General features: G+C 56.7%; 1 protein-coding gene across 1 annotated transcript; it reads left to right on the top strand.

Moving 5' to 3' along the window:
* Nucleotides 1–2,958: 2,958 nt before the first annotated feature.
* On the top strand, nucleotides 2,959–16,531 carry tle3a (TLE family member 3, transcriptional corepressor a). Its single transcript, XM_086163032.1, has 21 exons — nucleotides 2,959–3,114; nucleotides 3,452–3,546; nucleotides 3,986–4,086; nucleotides 4,184–4,247; nucleotides 5,082–5,126; nucleotides 8,483–8,545; nucleotides 8,642–8,746; nucleotides 10,853–11,054; nucleotides 11,171–11,178; nucleotides 12,163–12,285; nucleotides 12,369–12,419; nucleotides 12,507–12,659; nucleotides 12,986–13,118; nucleotides 13,197–13,372; nucleotides 14,078–14,151; nucleotides 14,247–14,496; nucleotides 14,611–14,858; nucleotides 14,937–15,084; nucleotides 15,162–15,312; nucleotides 15,408–15,484; nucleotides 15,571–16,531. Exons 2-21 carry the CDS (start codon nucleotides 3,523–3,525, stop codon nucleotides 15,676–15,678), a joined length of 2,304 nt encoding a protein of 767 aa, XP_086019158.1. The 5' UTR covers nucleotides 2,959–3,114; nucleotides 3,452–3,522; the 3' UTR covers nucleotides 15,679–16,531.
* Nucleotides 16,532–17,262: the final 731 nt, after the last annotated feature.

Genomic DNA, 17,262 nt, shown 5'->3' with positions numbered 1-17,262 from the left:
TTTTCATGGGATCTCAAGATCTCCATCTCAGGGAAAACTTGGATCTCTCCACATTTGGCCCTGTGATCGACGGCTGACCCGTCCGGGTGAAGCCCCGCCCCCTTACCTCCTTAGCCTCCAGCTGTGATTGGACACCCGGTCACGGTCACATGACCCACATGAATATACATATATATCTAAATTACAGTGATCCCTCGCTATAACGCGGTTTACTTTTCACGGTTTCGCTACTTCACGGATTTGCATCGTGCATTGTGTTCTGCATTCTGATTGGCTAAAAAGTCACTCCGCTTCTTCTCTACCTGTGCGTCAATAACGTTGCAGTTTAATATGTACACGTACGTAAAACAGCTTGCCATATTTACATTTCGTACATGCAAATTCTCTCGCAATTTCGAGTTTCTCTAAAATCCATAATGTTGACCAAACGCTCTGGACCGACAAAAGGGCCCAAAAGGCAGCGGAGGATGCTATCTATCGCAGATAAAGTTAAACTTCTGGACATGCTAAGGGAAGGTAAAAGCTATGCGGCTGGAGGTCGGCGTTACGTAATTAATGAATCTTCCGTTCGTTCCATAAAGAAGGAAGAAAAAAACATAAGAACGACAGCAGCAATGTATAGTAGAGTATCCAATTGTATAATAATTGTAAAAAAAAAATAAAGGTTTCTACTTCGCGGATTTTGCCTATCACGGGGTTTTTTTTGGAACGTAACCCCCGCGAAAAACAAGGGTATACTGTATATTAAATGCACTATATATTATTCATAATATTTTTTGTTTTTGTTTTGATCCCCCCCACCCCACCCCCTTTGGCTTGGCTTAGCGCAACGATTTGGCTTAGCGAGACCATTTTGCGTCATTTTTTTTCTCCGAAGCCATCTTTTAGCCCTTTTAGCAGCAGCGGCGGCGGCGTGATACTTGAGGAGGGAAACGTACCAAGGTTTTAGGGGCCCCCGAACACTGGCCCCCCCAGGCCCAGTCACCACTCGGAGCCGCCCCTGCTAACAGGCCCGGCTGGGGTTTCCATGTAACTAAACAAAGCAGGGGTCTCGGCTAGAGCCCCCGCGCTCCCCCCTTTTCCTCCCCCTTTTCCTCCCCCTTTCCTCCTCCCTCCCCGGGGGTTCGGCTGGGCCTTTTGTTGCTTTTAATCCAAGCACTCTCAACTGAAAAGCGTGAGGGGGTGCCGGGCCGAGATTAGCCCAACAGCTCTTGTTTGTGCTCGGGTTTCTCACAGACTGCCTCCGTACTCTTTTTTTTTTTTTTTGTTTTTTTTCAAGGGGTTACACACACTCTCTCTCACACACACACACACACACACACACACATCCTCAAGGCGGCTGACGGGAATGACAAGTAGTCGATGGCCAGGCCGGGCTGCCTCGCATCCCAAACGCCACGCCGTGACCTTTGGCGTCGTGCAGGAAACTTCTGCGGGAGCATCGCGGAGTCCTTCTGGGATTACGCCGCACAGATTATAATCCCATTATCTTTCCTAATTCAAGAATCAATGTTTATAAACGTGTAATAAGCGTGTTGTAGTAATAAAGCATGTGTTATACAACGTCGTGATTGACTTGCGTGATAAAGGTAAACAAAATCTGAGTGTGTGAGTGTGTTACAGTCACAAACACACACACACACACACACACACACACACACACACACACACACACACACACTACAGGTTACAACTGTTTGCATGCTTCCTTTCTTCCTTTGTTTGATGTAGGCTCTCATTACCACGTGGTGCTAACAGATTGTTTGAACTGGAGAGAAAAACCATTCGGAGCTAATTAAGCCGCCATTCCCGCCTCCGTTCACGGAGGAAGAGGAGGAGGAGGAAGAAGAGGAGGAAGAGGAGGAGGAGGTGGAGGAGGTGGAGGAGGACAGGCAGGCATTTGTCAGCGCTTTGACCCCGCGTGGTGTTGATTGACAGCCGCGGCTGCGTGAATGACAGGCCCGCCGCACTTCGACCAATGGCGCGACCGCGGGTAAGTGCGCCGCGCCGCGATTGGTCAGGAGCGGCTTAAAGTCGCAGAGAGCCGTCGCAAACCCCGCCTCCCCGTCATCCCCCCTCCCCCCCCCACGTGGGGGCAGGGTCGAGGCTCCAAAACATCAGACATGGCTGAGGGGAATATCGGACAAAGCACTCCCACACACACACGGTAAATCCTTCCGCGGTGCTACCGGCACCCCGAATCCCGGTTCTAGAGTGCCCCCGTGAGAAGCGTTTTGGGTGGGGGGTATATTTGATATCTATCGATCGGTGTGTAGCAGCGATAAGCGTGTCTGCTGGTGTGTGTGTGTGTGGAGGGGACTACTTTTAATTTTTTTTTTTCCTCCCCCCCTTTTTTTCGTTATAAGGACATTTCAATTCACCCCCCGACGTCCCACCATCCAAAAAAAAAAAAAAAACTTCTTCATTTTAGTATTTTGAATAAAATTAAAAAAACAAAATCTCGCGGTAATTGGGCGCGGATGTGTCCCTCCGCGAACGGACGGATCCGACCGGATGATGTCATGCGTCGCGGCAGGGCCCCCCCTTCTCCTCCCCACGTGGGGTCTTCCGCCTTCCTATTGGTTAACACGCCGCGAACTTTCCCTGTCCGCGCAGATCCGATTGGCCGGTGTCGCGGCCCGGCCCCGCCCCCTCCCTCCCCTCCGCGCCGGGCTGTGTGTGGCAGCCAGCCGGGGGAAACCGGACAACCGAGGGGGGAAATGTAGCGCCGCGCTCCGCTCCGGAGAACAACCCGTTCGAGGAGGAACACCGAATCCCGGGATATATATATCTTCTTGAATTTTTTTGCACCTATTTTATTTTTGCAGAAGGGGATCGTGCGCGTATGCGTGTGCGTGGACGCGGCAGCGGAGGAGGAGGAGGAGGAGGAGGAGGCGGAGGAGGTAGCGGCGGATTAACGGCCGCAGACGGACGGTAACATTCCTCTGAGGTTCGCGGTGGAGAGGAAAGTAGTTTGATCGCGACCATCTTCCCCCCCTCCTCCTCCTGCCCTGCCCCCCTCCTTCCGGGGAGGCAGGATGCTCGTCGAGATCCGCGTCCGCGGCGCTCACCTTCCCCGGGATTCGAGCGTATGATCCCCGGACCCGCGGACGGGTACGTACCCAAACCGGAAGTGTGTATCCCCCCCTCTTGTTGTTGTTGTTTGTATTCTTCTACACCCCCCCCCCCCCCCCACACACACACACGTCTGTCCGGTCGGGATCCGCGGAGGAACCGGCCGGTTCGTTCACGACTGCGCACCGGTTCAAACGCGCAAACAACACGACTGCGTGTGTGTGTTTCAGTGTTCGTCCGTGTGTGTGTGTGTATCGTTTACCTCTGACCCCCCCCCCCCCTCCCCCTCCCCCTCCCACCACCTTCCCACGGAAGTGTTTATTTTGCATTTGATTGCATTTTAAAACCATTTTTGTTTGTTATGTTTCCAACTCAGGATTATTTTCACGACCCCCTCCCACCGAGGACGTCCACGCCGCGGGAGATAAACAAAGGCTACGTGTCGAGATGTATCCACAGGGCCGACACCCGGTAACACACACACACACACACACACACAGCCAACCTGACATGTTTATTGCCGATGTTGACATGCCCCCCCCACCCGTACTCCTTGAAACTGCCCTGCCAAGCGTTTTCCACCCCCTCCCACGCTGGTCATCACATCTCTATAGTTGCAATGCAGTCTTGACACACACGCACACACTCACACACACACACACCAGGGTGGTAAATGGAGGCAGATGGCCTGCAGACCCGGAGGGGGGTATTTATTTACCAGTGCCCCCCTCCAGAGGGTTTTTTTAGGTGATATTTCTATTATTATTACTAGTTGTGTCCCGTGTGAAGTTGTGGGATAGGTGCATCATCAGGTGTCGCCCCTGAGAGTGAAGTCCGTGGTGTGTGTGTGTGTGTGTGTTAAAAAAACATGTGGATTTCTGATGGTGCTTCAAACCCTGCTGTCCTGCAGGCTCCTCACCAGCCCGGCCAGCCCGGCTTCAAGTTCACCGTCGCCGAATCGTGTGACCGGATCAAAGATGAGTTCCAGTTCCTGCAGGCCCAGTACCACAGGTGGGTGGGCGGGCACATTGTGTGTGTGTGTGTGCACACGTGTGTGTCATCCGCGATTGAGACGCTCCTGAAACCGACACCTCGTCTTCTATTTTAGTCTTAAGGTGGAGTACGACAAGCTGGCCAATGAGAAGACGGAGATGCAACGCCACTATGTCATGGTGAGATTGCCTTACAATAGGCGCCGATTTTTATGCGTGTGTGTGTGTGAGTGGGTGTGTGTGTGTTGAGGCGAGGCTTTCGGGATTACCTGCGGGTTGTCAGGGCGCATTGAGCTGCAGGTACGGGCCTGCAAACCCTCGACCCCACCCCTCGGGCGGGGGTGGTTGATGTTGCCGGTGGTTACCGCACATCCACCCGCCCTCCTCCCTGATCCAGGAGGGTCAGCGGCGCTGCCCTCGGTGTGTGCTGATCTGATTATTCTCCTAGGAGACCCCACACTCAGACCTATGCACGGCCATAAATTAGCCAGCGGGTGTGGGAAAGTGAAACAAAATGGAGGACGCCGCGGTTTATCCCGCAACCTCGCTTCTGCAAAAAACAGATTTTTTTTTTTTTTGAAAAAAATTTTTCGTTATTTTTGTGGCGTGTCTATTTTGGACGCCTCCCGGAAAAACCTAGGTGTGTCTGTGACGCACGACCTTGACTCAGACATGAGGCAAGCAGGTGCTGCGGTGGCGGCGTGCCACGCCGCTTTCCCAGGTAAACACACCGAGCGTGACTCAAAATAATCGGAACTGGTTTAAAGTTAAACTTCTTTTAAAGCGGAGTGTGTGTGTGTGTTGGTGGTGAGGTCAACACGTCGGGAAGTCGGGTTGCGCCGCCGCCGTGGAGCCCAGACGCAGCGGCTAACGGACTTTAATAATGCATGGCGATCGTAGACCGGACGACGGAGGACCGGACGGCTTCCCTCGCCCGAACTACCGAATATCGATCGTGTGTGTTCGCCGACCTCAAACGGGCCGACCTGACCGCAGCCTCTGCTTTCCTTGCAGTACTACGAGATGTCCTACGGGCTCAACATCGAGATGCACAAACAGGTAGGCGCCGCCGTTTCCCCCCGGGAGGGTCGGGGTTTAGCGGCGCAGAGCGCCATCCTGGGTACATTGATTAGATTAACGGCGGGACTTTGGCGGGCCGGCCGGCCTTCGGACTCGGTGATTAGAGGAATCCGCGGACAGGAAGCCGGCGGCGACTAGTTATTGACGGGCCCAGGTGGGGGGGTCGAAAGTCCTCGGCGTCTCACTGTGCCGGCTTATCAAAACAGAAAGCCCAGCTGAGTGTTTGAGGACCTCCTCATAGATCCGTCACGCCGATCCTCAGCGATGAGGAGGAGCGGGTAATCCCACCCCGTCTCTCCAGGGTGATTCCTCAACATGGAGTCGCGGGTCTGAGAGCTCCGGGCACTTTTCGTCCGAGCGTCGGGGGCGGAGCTCCGGAAGGGGTGCGGGGGGGCGTTGTGTAAACAGGTTAATCGACTGATCCATTTTAGAGGCTGACTTTTATCAGGAACCTCAACAGAGCTGATGGAGGCGGCTGAATTATTCATCGGCGGGGCCCTAACCTGCTGAACGGCATGTTTGTCAGCAAACAGGCCCCTTCCACCCCCCCCCCCTGCGCTCACGGGCGGGGGATGGCGGTGGGTAACAGGCAAGCCTGGGATGGATTATTGGATGCACACAGGCGTATTATTTCCCCGCCGGGAGATTTATTCCACGGCGAGGAAATCCATCCCCGCCGATCCGGTTGTCGTGGCGGCGGCACCGGGATGTGATTTAGATTTCAGAATGCAAACAGCGGCGGCTCGGACGGGCCGAGAAGGCCGGGTTATTCGATACGCCCTTCGCGCACACACACACACGACGTGACAGTATGCGTGACGTCAGCCTCTGATTGCCGTCATCTGGAGCTGGTTTTTCTGGGAGGCCGTGTTTTGGCAGGGACTCGGACCCCCCGCCCGCCGGACCACGGGGGCCATTTTTTGCTAAGTGGCTAACTATCTGTCGAGCCCCGGGGCCAAAGCAAACTGGGTTTGGAGCGTCAGGGCGACGGGGGTGTGCGTGCACGCTCCCTCTCTTGCGTCGGGAACGCCTGGAAGGTCCTTTTGTGCGAACAGGTTGTTTTTAGCTCCCGGGAGAACACGATGGGCCCCCCGGCGGCCATTTTTCCTCTTTTGGAAGGTGTGTATCCCGTCCTAAAGTGACGGATCTCTTCGCTCCCGCTCTTATTTTGAAAGCGAGGCGCTTCCTTCCTTCATTTGGACGCCGAAGCTCTAAATCCGTGACGGCGGAAACGGGCGCCGCCTCCTCTCCGGAGAACCGGCGTTCCTCTCAATCTGCCCGGTCAAGTGTTGTTTATCGATGGATCAGGCAGCTAATCCCTCCCTCACCACCTTTCCCTACTTCCCCCTTTCCATATTTAATACTCATCGCCATCTCCACGCTGTTTTTCCGCCCGCGAACGCCTCTCGGCGCGTCGTTGACAAGCCATCCTGAGAGCGGCCGCTAAAGTGGTGCTACACAAGTCCGAGTACCCGTAATTGCATGGCGGCGGCGGAGAGCTGGCCTCTCAAGGGCCGGGCTGTCATCTACTCAACGTGACAACACCCCCCTCCCCCCTCCGCCGCCGCCGCCAGGGGGGAAATCGCCCGCGGCCCGCTCTGGATCCCTGACAGCTCGGCAACGCCGCCATGTTTTTTTTTTTTTTTTTTTGCCTCCGCAGCTAGAGTCCGTCCAGTTGTTCAGGGCGCCGTGGCTTGCCCGACCCCCCCTCCCCCATCCAACCCCCCTTCTGACCCCTTCCTCGGCCAGCTGTCACCGCGACACTAAGCCACAGAAGACCCCCCCCCCCTCCCCCTCGCCGCCCCCACGCCCCTCCCCGGGCGCTCAAGGCCTTTTTCCGCAAATCCTGTCGAATGCGGGGCCGCTATTGACATGGCTTATCTCGGCAAACAGGGATTAATGCTGGCCGTGTCGCTTTTCAACCGTTTCCGAGGGCCTTCCCCGCTGCTCTCTAGTGCACTTACACCGCCGCGTTAATACTGGCGCTCGTAAAAAACCTTTATCTAACCCCCCCCGACCCCTCCCCCCTCCACGCCGCCGCCGCCGCCCCCTTCCTCGCCGCTCTGCCGGTTGTAGGTCATATTTATTGTCTGGCAAATGAGTCTGGAGTTCAGCGTCCCTCTTGTCAGGGGAAGATAATCTGCACTCTTTATCTTCTGGACTGTTGCACTCCTCCTCTTCCTCCCCCCCCCCCCCCCCCCCCCCTGTATGAATTTCATGCCGCCATATATTTGTTTCATGTTATTGCCCCTGATCCGAGGCGCCCCGCACCGTGTGATATTTCATCCCGGACCGGCCGTTCGTCTTGCTAGCCGGCTACCGCTAAGTGGCTCTCGGGTCAGCGGGTCCCGATCCGTCGGACACCGCCGCCACCTCCACCCGTTCTCCGCCCACACCCCAATCTCCCCTGCCCGGCTCAGGGGGTGATACGTCAGGCTGCCAAGGCGGCCTGGCATTTCTGCTGTGTGTAATAAATAAGCCACTGGTCTGCAGAGCACACTGTGTGTGTGTGTGTGTGTGTGTGTGTGTGCGCACCGGATGAATAATGGGAGAAAATCCCGGCGATGTGTTTGCGCTCTCCGCAGTGGCCCCGGCTTGAACCGCAGCTCATAAATTCTGCGGGCGATGCAGCTCCGGTTCCGCAACCCCAACCCGGGAGCCTCGTCCTCGCTCTCGGGGAGAAAAGAAGCGTCCGGGACGGGCCGGCGTTGTGTTTTCACAAGAGGAGGGGGGCGGAGGATCACACGCCCTCTGCACACCTCCTCCCGCTGCTCCTTTCACTCGCCATTCATTCGCCTCACTCGTGTGATCGACAGGCCGAAAATTCAATTTAATGACCCGCCTGCGAGCGCCTAATATGATTTAAAAGCCTGTCGGGGTCAAGGAGCGGCGCCATTTGCATAGCCGGCCCCGTCGCCATGGCGCTCGGGTTGGGGTGGCGGGATCCCCTCCCGAGGTCGGGGCGTTTTTTTTTTTTTGTTGCCGCCGTTTAACAACACGTGTAAGCAAACATCGCAGGCTGGTCGGCAGCGGCGGGGGAAGCGGAGAGGATCCCATCGCCGCGGCGGCGTTAGCATTAGCAGCACTCTCCTCATATCTGCTTAGCGTGGAGTGCACTCTCAGCACCAGCTCTCCTAACGGTTTAAATATCTCAAATGTCAATATCACGCCGTTTAGAGGATACGGAGTCGAGCGGCTCAGATTGCCACGCTAATCGACTTAATCGCAGCGTGCATTAAAAAGCGCTGGGAAGGAGGGGTGGGGGGTTAAATGCCCCCCCATCCACCCCCGCGACTTTTCACCCCTGCACCTCCTCTTTTGTCTTTGCCCTCTAGACGGAGATCGCCAAGAGGCTCAACGCCATCCTGGCCCAGATCATGCCCTTCCTGTCGCAAGAGGTGAGCATCTGCGGTCGTGTTGTACGACGGGAAGGAAAACGCACGACCATCGACTGACCTGTGTGTGTGTGTGTGTGTGTGTGTGTGTGTGTGCAGCACCAGCAGCAGGTGGCTCAGGCGGTGGAGCGGGCTAAGCAGGTGACTATGACCGAGCTGAATGCCATCATCGGGGTACGTGGACTTCCCAATCTGCCTCTCACCGTGTGTATTACCCCCTTTTTATTCCTTTTTTTTTCCCCCTCCCTCGCCGAGGGCGAGTACGAGGCCCATGTCACCGCCTCGTAACAGTCCAGGAAATAGACCGTAGTGCGCAGGAAATAGACGAGCTCGCCATCCCGTCGTGTGTTTTTTACTAAACGAGATCCGGAGGCTCGGGAGACGACCCAGAGCTCTTTAATTGGGTAAGGTCTTAATGAGGAGCCTCAGGAGTTAGCGGCGCCGAGCTAGCCGAGGCGCTAACCGCCGCCGTCGGAGAATCCCGGGAAATCAAACGTGCACTCGCTGGAAGGGATCTCTAATCTTAATCCCACTGAGCTTAATCCAGGCTCAGCCCCGCCCCCCCCAGGCTGTCTCCATTTTCCTCAGGGGCCCTGAAGGAGAAGGGTCCCCCGCCGGCCGCAGGTGTTAGCTTTAGCCGCACCTTCCATTAGCTTTTATTAGGGCTTCCATGCAAAGATCTCATGCATATTGTAACGCGGGACGGGGGTTTGCAGCATCCCAGATCCTGCCTCATGCCTTATTGATGGAGGCCATTCATAGCGCGTAAGTCAAGTTTCCTGTCTGAACAGGAAGTCGGGTCAGGAGTCCATCCTGTCAGTCAAAGCAGCGGGTGAATTGCTATATTCGGGGGTGGTTAGCTGTAGGTTGACGACGACCCGTCCCAAAATAATAAAAATATATTAAAAAAAATGACCAGGAAAGGGCGACAAGGGCGAGGAAACTCTTTATCAGACTTTCTTTATTTATGATTCTCTTCATTTCTGCCCCTAATGAGGGCTCTGCCTGATCAGCCATGCATATTAGCCATCAGTGCCTCATTAAACACAAAGTGGGAGCCCCCCCCCCCTCCACACACACACACACACACACACACTGAACTGAACTTCTCTTTCATTTCCCTCATGGACTCACTATAATAACCTCACTCTTCTTCTACCCCCCCCCCATGCCTCCTCCTCTTCCCTCTTTGAAATTAGATTGACATGTTGCCCTCCCGAGCAAAGGTTGCAAGTTAACCCCCCCCCAATACACACACACACACATGCCTTCCTGGTCCAGTTGACCGGAAGCCCGCTTCATCCCGAAAACAGTTGCAGGCTCCTGGTAATCGTATGTGTCCGGAAAACAAATTCTCTTTATTCAGAATCTGCTTGGGCCGTTCCGGCCCCCCCCCCCTTCCCGAACCTCGTCGTTAGGCAGTGTAATATTCCAAAAATGGCCGCAGATTGGAGTCGGTCTTGTAAAGGGAGCAAGCGGCTGAATAATTCAGCTGGCCCGCGGATGGGTAATAAATCGCTGATGTTTTTATTGGTGTCTCGGCTTTAAGTATTATTTAACCTTGCTTTAAACTGCTTACTTCCATGCTGAGTGCCTTTTAACTCCCATCCATTCACCCACACACACACACACACACACACACTGGGCGCCCCTCCCACGCCGTTCAAATATTGATGCCGAATATGGGAGGGTTGACTGAGTGCCAATGCCTGGACCCCCTTTGGCTGCAGCAGCCCTTCCAGCACACACACACACACACACACACACACACACACACACACACACACACACAGAGGCACTGTTTACCCTGCGAGTGATTCATGCCGTCTTAATCCGGGGGAGGAAGTGAGCAGACGCCGGTGTGGTTCTCGCGAGAAAGTAGTTGTTGTGCCTGCTGGATAGACTCCGCCCCCTCCTCCTGCGTCCAATGAAGCTCCGCCCCCTTCCCTCATCTCCCCTCCCCAGCGCCTGTCACGAGCCTGATGAATATTTTTGTTATTGCCCCCCCCCGCCGTGCCCTCGTATTAGAAGTGACGAGCAGTTGACGGCGGGGCGATGGCGGGCGATGGCGGGCTCACGGCGTGGAAAACGTACAAATATCAACGGGGGGGGGGGGGGGGGGGGGGAGCAGCGGCAGGGGGCGGAGCCTCAGCCTGACTGTAATAGATGTGAGAATGTGCTAATGTGGCTCTGGGTTTAACTGATGAGCCAGGGGCGCGGGGTGTGTGTACGTGTGTGTCAGTGTGTGGTTTCTTTTCCCTCCGACCCACTCGGTATGTGCATGTGTGTGTGTGTGTGTGTGTGTAGCAGCAGCAGCTGCAGGCGCAGCACCTCTCCCACGCCGCCCACGGCCCCCCGGTGCAGCTGCCCCCCCACCCGTCGGGCCTGCAGCCGCCCGGCCTCCCGCCGGGGGCCGGCTCCGGGTCGGGCCTGCTGGCGCTGGGCGCCCTCGGCGGCCAGGCCCACCTGCCGGTGAAGGACGAGAAGAACCACCACGACCTGGAGCACAGAGGTGAGGGAGGGGGCGGGGCTTCCGGCGCACGATTTGCACGTCCGGCCAGATACGACGTGTTGACTGACTTTTCTTTTCTCTTCCGCATCTGCTGATTTCACCCTCCTGCGCCACAGAGAGCACGGTGAGTCCCCAACACTTCTCTTCTATGTGTGTGTGTGTGTGTGTGTGTTCTCGATGTCATGCAGAAGCAATTAGAAGTCCTTGTAATTTCATCACAATTACCCTCAGCCCCCCTCCTCCCCTATCTTAAAGCATTCATCCCATCCTCACACCACTGTCTCCCTTTTTTACGGCTCCTCCTGAGCATGCGATGAATATTTATGCTCTCCGGGTGGAGAAGGTGGAGGAGAGCGTGGGAGGGAGGGAGGGAGGGGGCACGCCGGCCAACCCCCCCCCTTTCTCGGACCCGCTAAAGCGTTTTATTTGAGCGTCCGTGATCTCCGATGGCTGGCGAGATTGTGTGTCGGCTGAATGGGTGCAGTCATGTCTGAAGGAATTGAACCCCTCCTCCTCCTCCTCCTCCTCCTCCTCTTCTGCTTCCTCCATCACCCCCTCCCACCCTTCCCCGCGCCGATTAGCGGTCCACGCCAGCGCTCCGGTCCCGGGTCATCTGATAGCAGAGTGGTGACTTTGGCTAATGAGTCACGCCGAGCATCTCTTGGTAAAAGGTCATCCGTCCCGTCCCTTTCCTCCGCTGACACGACGCCCCACGCACGCCGCCGCTGCCATTGACCCCTCCCCCTCCCCCACCCATCCAACCCCACGCGCTCTCACGCTCTGCCCGGAGAAAGGAACCCTCTGTTTGGGCCGCTCCGGCCACCGCGAGGCTACTTGTTGTCCAGATACGAGGACGAAAGAGTCAAGCTTAGAAATATGGTGGACCCCGGTTGGAGTCTTCATGTTCTCACACGTGCAGAAGGTTCCATGGAGACCCGACGTGGTCCAGACGTGTTGATGAGAGGGTGAATGTTTGTGAGAAGGCGGGTTGTTGTGCAATTGCGGCGTGAATGGTTGGATATGTGTGTGTGTGTGTGTGTGTGTGTGCGCGTCCTGAGACGATGCGTGAATGTGTGTGTCGGACACAAACGATCCTCTTTTCTTCCAGAACAACTCCATCTCCCCGTCGGAGAGCCTGCGGGCCGCCAGCGAGAAGCACCGCAGCTCGTCCGACTACAGCCTGGACTCCAAGAAACGCAAAGTGGAGGAGAAGGACAGCATGAGCCGATACGTGAGTCAGACCGCCGCCAACATGGCCGCCGGCCAGGTGAGCGGCGTGTCGGCATGACGCCATTTTGCTGCTCGTCCGTGCAGGACAGCGACGGGGAGAAGAGCGATGACCTGGTGGTGGACGTGTCTAATGAGGTGAGCGATGGCGCCCTCGCATGTGTGTGTGTGTGTGTGTGTGTGTGTGTGTGTGCTCTATTTATAACTCAGCTGCTGCCCTCACAGGATCCCGCCACGCCACGTGCAAGCCCCGCCCACACGCCGCCGGAGAACGGCCTGGACAAGCCCCGCCCCCCGAAAAAGGACACGCCCAACAGCCCGGCATCGGTGGCGTCGTCGGGGAGCACGCCGTCCTCCAAGGCCAAGGAGCTCGGTCACGTAAGAGCGCCGGGGAGGCGGAGGGGGCGGGGCTTGAGCCCGAACGTCCCGCCGTTCGGGGATGAATTCAGGACGTTCCGGGATTAGAACCGCTGTCAGGCTCTGAGTGCACGGCTAAACGTCAGCTAACAGCCCGGAGTATTTAAGCACCCCCGCTGAATAATCTCTCGCGGCGAGGGGATGAAACGGCGCCCGTCTCCATTGTGGTCGTAATAGGGTTTGGAATAAATAGCAGTTTACGTTAGTCAGAATTAGACGGGATTACGTCCCCGCGGGTTCCTCCTCCGCCTCCCGCGGATGGTGACAGAACTCCTGCCCTTCAACAGAACGACAAATCCTCCACGCCGGGGCTGAAGTCCAACACCCCGACGCCGCGCAGCGACGCTCCCACGCCGGGCACCAGCTCCACGCCCGGCCTCAGACCCATCCTAGGAAAGCCGCCCGGCATGGAGGCCCTCGGTCAGTCGCCGCTCAGGTTTCGTCCTCGCCCAATCAACTCCCTCCTCCGCGCTGATGTCGCTTCCTGTCTGTCCGCAGCCGCCCCTGCCCTGCGGACGCCGCTGTCCATCGCCGGCTCCTACCCGACCCCCTTCGCCATGATGGGCCACCACGAGATGAACGGCGGCCTGACCAGCCCCGGGGTTTACGCCGGGCTGCACATCTCCCCGCAGATGAGCGCCGCCGCCGCCGCCGCCTACGGACGCTCCCCCATGGTAACCCCCACTCCCACAGCGCCGTCGTCCCTCCCCGACGTTCCAGCATATGACCTAAAATCCTAAACGACCTAAAATACCAAAATTCATATCGCATTTTTTTTTTTTTTTTTTGCAGTATAAATGGATTTTTAAATCATGATGGATGTGATGAGTGACGGGCGAACAAAACTTTCTTTTATTGAAACAGTAGTGGCAAAAAAAAGCTCAAATTAACCTCTGCACACACACACACACACGCTCTCTCGTCCAAACACATTCACGGACAGTTGGAAATCACAGAACTCCGATACATCGCTCTAAACATTACCGTAGATTCGCGACGATATTTTTATTAATTCAATTTTTTTTATAGCGGCGTCCTGTATCCCGGGCTCAGTTTGGCTCAGCCAGCTTTAGCGTCATTCTCCGCGATCGGCTTCTCGCTTCGTCCGTTTCACATCGTGCCGTCACGACCCGCAGCGTTACTCTGTGTTTGTGTGATTTATCCGTGAAAGTTTTTCATTTATTTCAACTCCTACTGTGACGCCTGAAGGTTCTGCGCGCTGAGTTATGCGGCTCCGTGGCTAAGCCGCAGAGGAGGCTAACACCCGGGAGAAGCCTCGCCGCTGCAGGCCGCTACTTCACGGATTTTCTTTTACGCGAGCTGTTCACTGTCTCGCATAACATAGGTTATGTCAGTGTTTGCTCCTGTTGGTCTTCCAGGGGTTTGACCCTCACACCCACATGAGAGCGCCCGGCCTCCCGGCGAGCCTCACCTCCATCTCCGGCGGCAAACCGTAAGAACCGCGGCCATGCTCACCCCCCTCCATTTTTTAACCCCCCCAAAAAAAAAATGGCCGATGCTAACACCCGGCGCCGGCGCTCTCCTCAGGGCCTACTCATTCCACGTCAGCGCCGACGGACAGATGCAGCCGGTGCCGTTCCCGCCCGACGCCCTGATCGGCCCCGGCATCCCCCGCCACGCCCGCCAGATCAACACGCTGAGCCACGGCGAGGTGGTGTGCGCCGTCACCATCAGCAACCCCACCCGGCACGTCTACACCGGCGGCAAGGGCTGCGTGAAGATCTGGGACATCAGCCAGCCGGGCAGCAAGAGCCCCGTGTCCCAGCTGGACTGCCTGGTGAGCCGCCGCCGCCGCCGCCGCCGCCGCCGCCGCCGCCGCCGCCGCCGCCGTTGCGACGCCGCCCGCCGATCTTCTCCGTGTATTGATTGTCCCGGTCCTCCGTGGCTGCAGAACAGGGATAACTACATCCGCTCCTGCAAGCTGCTGCCCGACGGCCGCACGTTGATCGTCGGCGGCGAGGCTAGCACGCTGACCATCTGGGACCTGGCCTCGCAGACGCCGCGCATCAAGGCGGAGCTCACGTCCTCGGCGCCGGCGTGCTACGCCCTCGCCATCAGCCCGGACGCCAAGGTCTGCTTCTCCTGCTGCAGCGACGGGAACATCGCCGTGTGGGACCTCCACAACCAGACGCTTGTCAGGTGAGCCGAGCGGGGAAACCGCCGCCGCCAATCCGCGAGGACGCCGTTCACCCGGGGGTTGTGTGGTTGCGAGCGCAGGCAGTTCCAGGGCCACACGGACGGCGCCAGCTGCATCGACATCTCCCACGACGGCACCAAGCTGTGGACGGGCGGCCTGGACAACACGGTCCGCTCCTGGGACCTCCGCGAGGGGCGGCAGCTGCAGCAGCACGACTTCACCTCGCAGGTACAGCCAGACAAAATGGCGGCGGGCCACGCGCAACCGGCCCAACTATTAAAAAACACGCCCCCCTTCGACTTCAGATCTTCTCCCTGGGCTACTGTCCCACCGGCGAGTGGCTGGCGGTTGGAATGGAGAGCAGCAACGTGGAGGTGCTGCACCACTCCAAGCCCGACAAGTATCAGCTCCACCTGCATGAGAGCTGCGTCCTCTCGCTCAAGTTCGCCTACTGTGGTACACACACACACTCACACACACATTTGCGCCGATAGGGGAATTTCCCACACAGTCGTGAACGCACCGCCGTGTCCCCGCCCCCCCCCCTGCAGGTAAATGGTTCGTAAGCACCGGGAAGGACAACTTGCTGAACGCCTGGAGGACTCCCTACGGCGCTAGCATATTCCAGGTAAGCTAGCCGCCGCCGCCGCAAACGTGTGCACATGCTCATGCAGGTCGTCCTAACCCCGCCCCCCCCCCCCCCCCCCCCCGCAGTCGAAGGAGTCGTCCTCCGTCCTCAGCTGCGACATCTCGACGGACGACAAGTACATCGTGACCGGCTCCGGGGACAAGAAGGCCACCGTGTACGAGGTCATCTACTAGAAGAAGAGGTGGGAGGTCCTCCAGCTTCACGTGACGGACGGACGGTGCCGGGAAGCTTCCCGCTTGTACAGCCCCCCCCCCCCCCCCTTCCCTCCAAGAAAGTAATATCTTGCTGATTTTTTTTTTTTTTTTTTTCCCTTCTCCGTTTTTCGGATTTTTTTTTTTTTTTTTTTTTCTCGGATCGGTCCTTTTGGGCGTGGAAGAAGCGCTGCTCCTCTTCCTCCCCGGCCCTGTGAAAAGTGTACATAATGGAGCAATAAGAGGCCTTTTTATAGATTTATATTTTGGCGTCCGGTGGGGCGGCGGACGCTTCCCCCCCCCCCCGCCTCTCCTGGGAGTGAAAACTAGATTAGGACTTTTTTTTTTTTTTCTTCGTGGAGGATATCCTATTTCCATTTTTCTTCTCTTTTCCTCTTTTTTTTTTTTTTTTTCATTTTCGCTGTCCAGGATTGACCTTTTTCGGAAATCTAATTTGGACCCCCTCTTCCTTCTTTCTGTCACTTGCTGCGGAACAGACCACGGGATTATTAGCAGCGGATTATGACCAGGACGAAAAAAAAACAAAACAAAACAATGGATTTCGGCGTCCGAGAAGAATGGATTAGCGGTGGAGGCGACTGCGGCGCCACCTGCTGGCCAGACTCTTCATCGACGTCGCGTTTGACGCTCCCTTCGCGCTCATCGATATTTTGTCTGCTATGACCTGCTAACAGGGGTGGGGGTGGGGGGTGACACACAAACACACACACACACACACCTGTAGACTGTAGCTCAGTGTCGTCATCCCCGAGGACTGTACAGTTGACAGTTGTTGATTCATCAATAAACTGTTCTTTTTTTTTTCTAAAAAAACAAAAAAATTGATTTCCTGATGCGCTATTGGGGTTGTCATGGTTACCACGATGGTAGCGGGGGGAGGGAGGGAGACAGGGAGGGAAGATGTTCCACTGGGAGCTTTAAGACCAGCGTTTTTCACGCCAATCTGGCTTTTGCCCCCCCCACCACCACCACCATCGAGTCGTTTTCCACACCGCCGCGAAATGGCGACGTTCTTCTTGACGCGGCGAGACGCAGGTGGCACGGCCCTCACGGCGGCGGGGTGGGTGGTTGGGGGGTGAGTACCTTTCGAGTGGGACGGAGTTGAATGGCGAGCGGGGGGGGGGGGGGGGGGGGTTGAGGGGGGTCCTTCCACTCCAGCTCTCCTACAACTCGGAGCAACGAGCTCTTCAGAGCACCGGCCTCTTCAGAGATGTTGTCGCTGAGATGATGAAAGCGTGGAGGTGGTGGGGTGGTGGGGCTCTCAGCCGCCGCCGCCGCCGCTGCTCTCATGGGGCTGGTTTGTTCCAAGGCTCTTTTCTTTTCCCACGTCGCTGAAGAGCGAGCACTTCCCCTGCGCATCCGTGGAATTCTTCCGTGGGAATAGGAGGGGAGGGGGGGGGGGGGCTTGTCTTCATGAAGAAGAAGCTGGAGGAGATGATGGGGTGGGAGTGTCCTCGCCAGCTGGGAAAAGTGAAGCCCGATCGTAGCCGCCAGATTATTATTATTTTTTTTTTTTTAGATTTTTTTTTTTTTTTTATTTTCCCA

The sequence above is a fragment of the Fistularia commersonii genome, chromosome 17, assembly GCF_037954325.1.
Source record: "Fistularia commersonii isolate RoL2024-O1a breed Wild chromosome 17, RoL_Fcom_v1.0, whole genome shotgun sequence".
NCBI lineage: Eukaryota > Metazoa > Chordata > Actinopteri > Syngnathiformes > Fistulariidae > Fistularia > Fistularia commersonii.
Note: the sequence above shows the minus strand (reverse complement) of the source record. Positions and strands in the feature narration are given on the sequence as shown.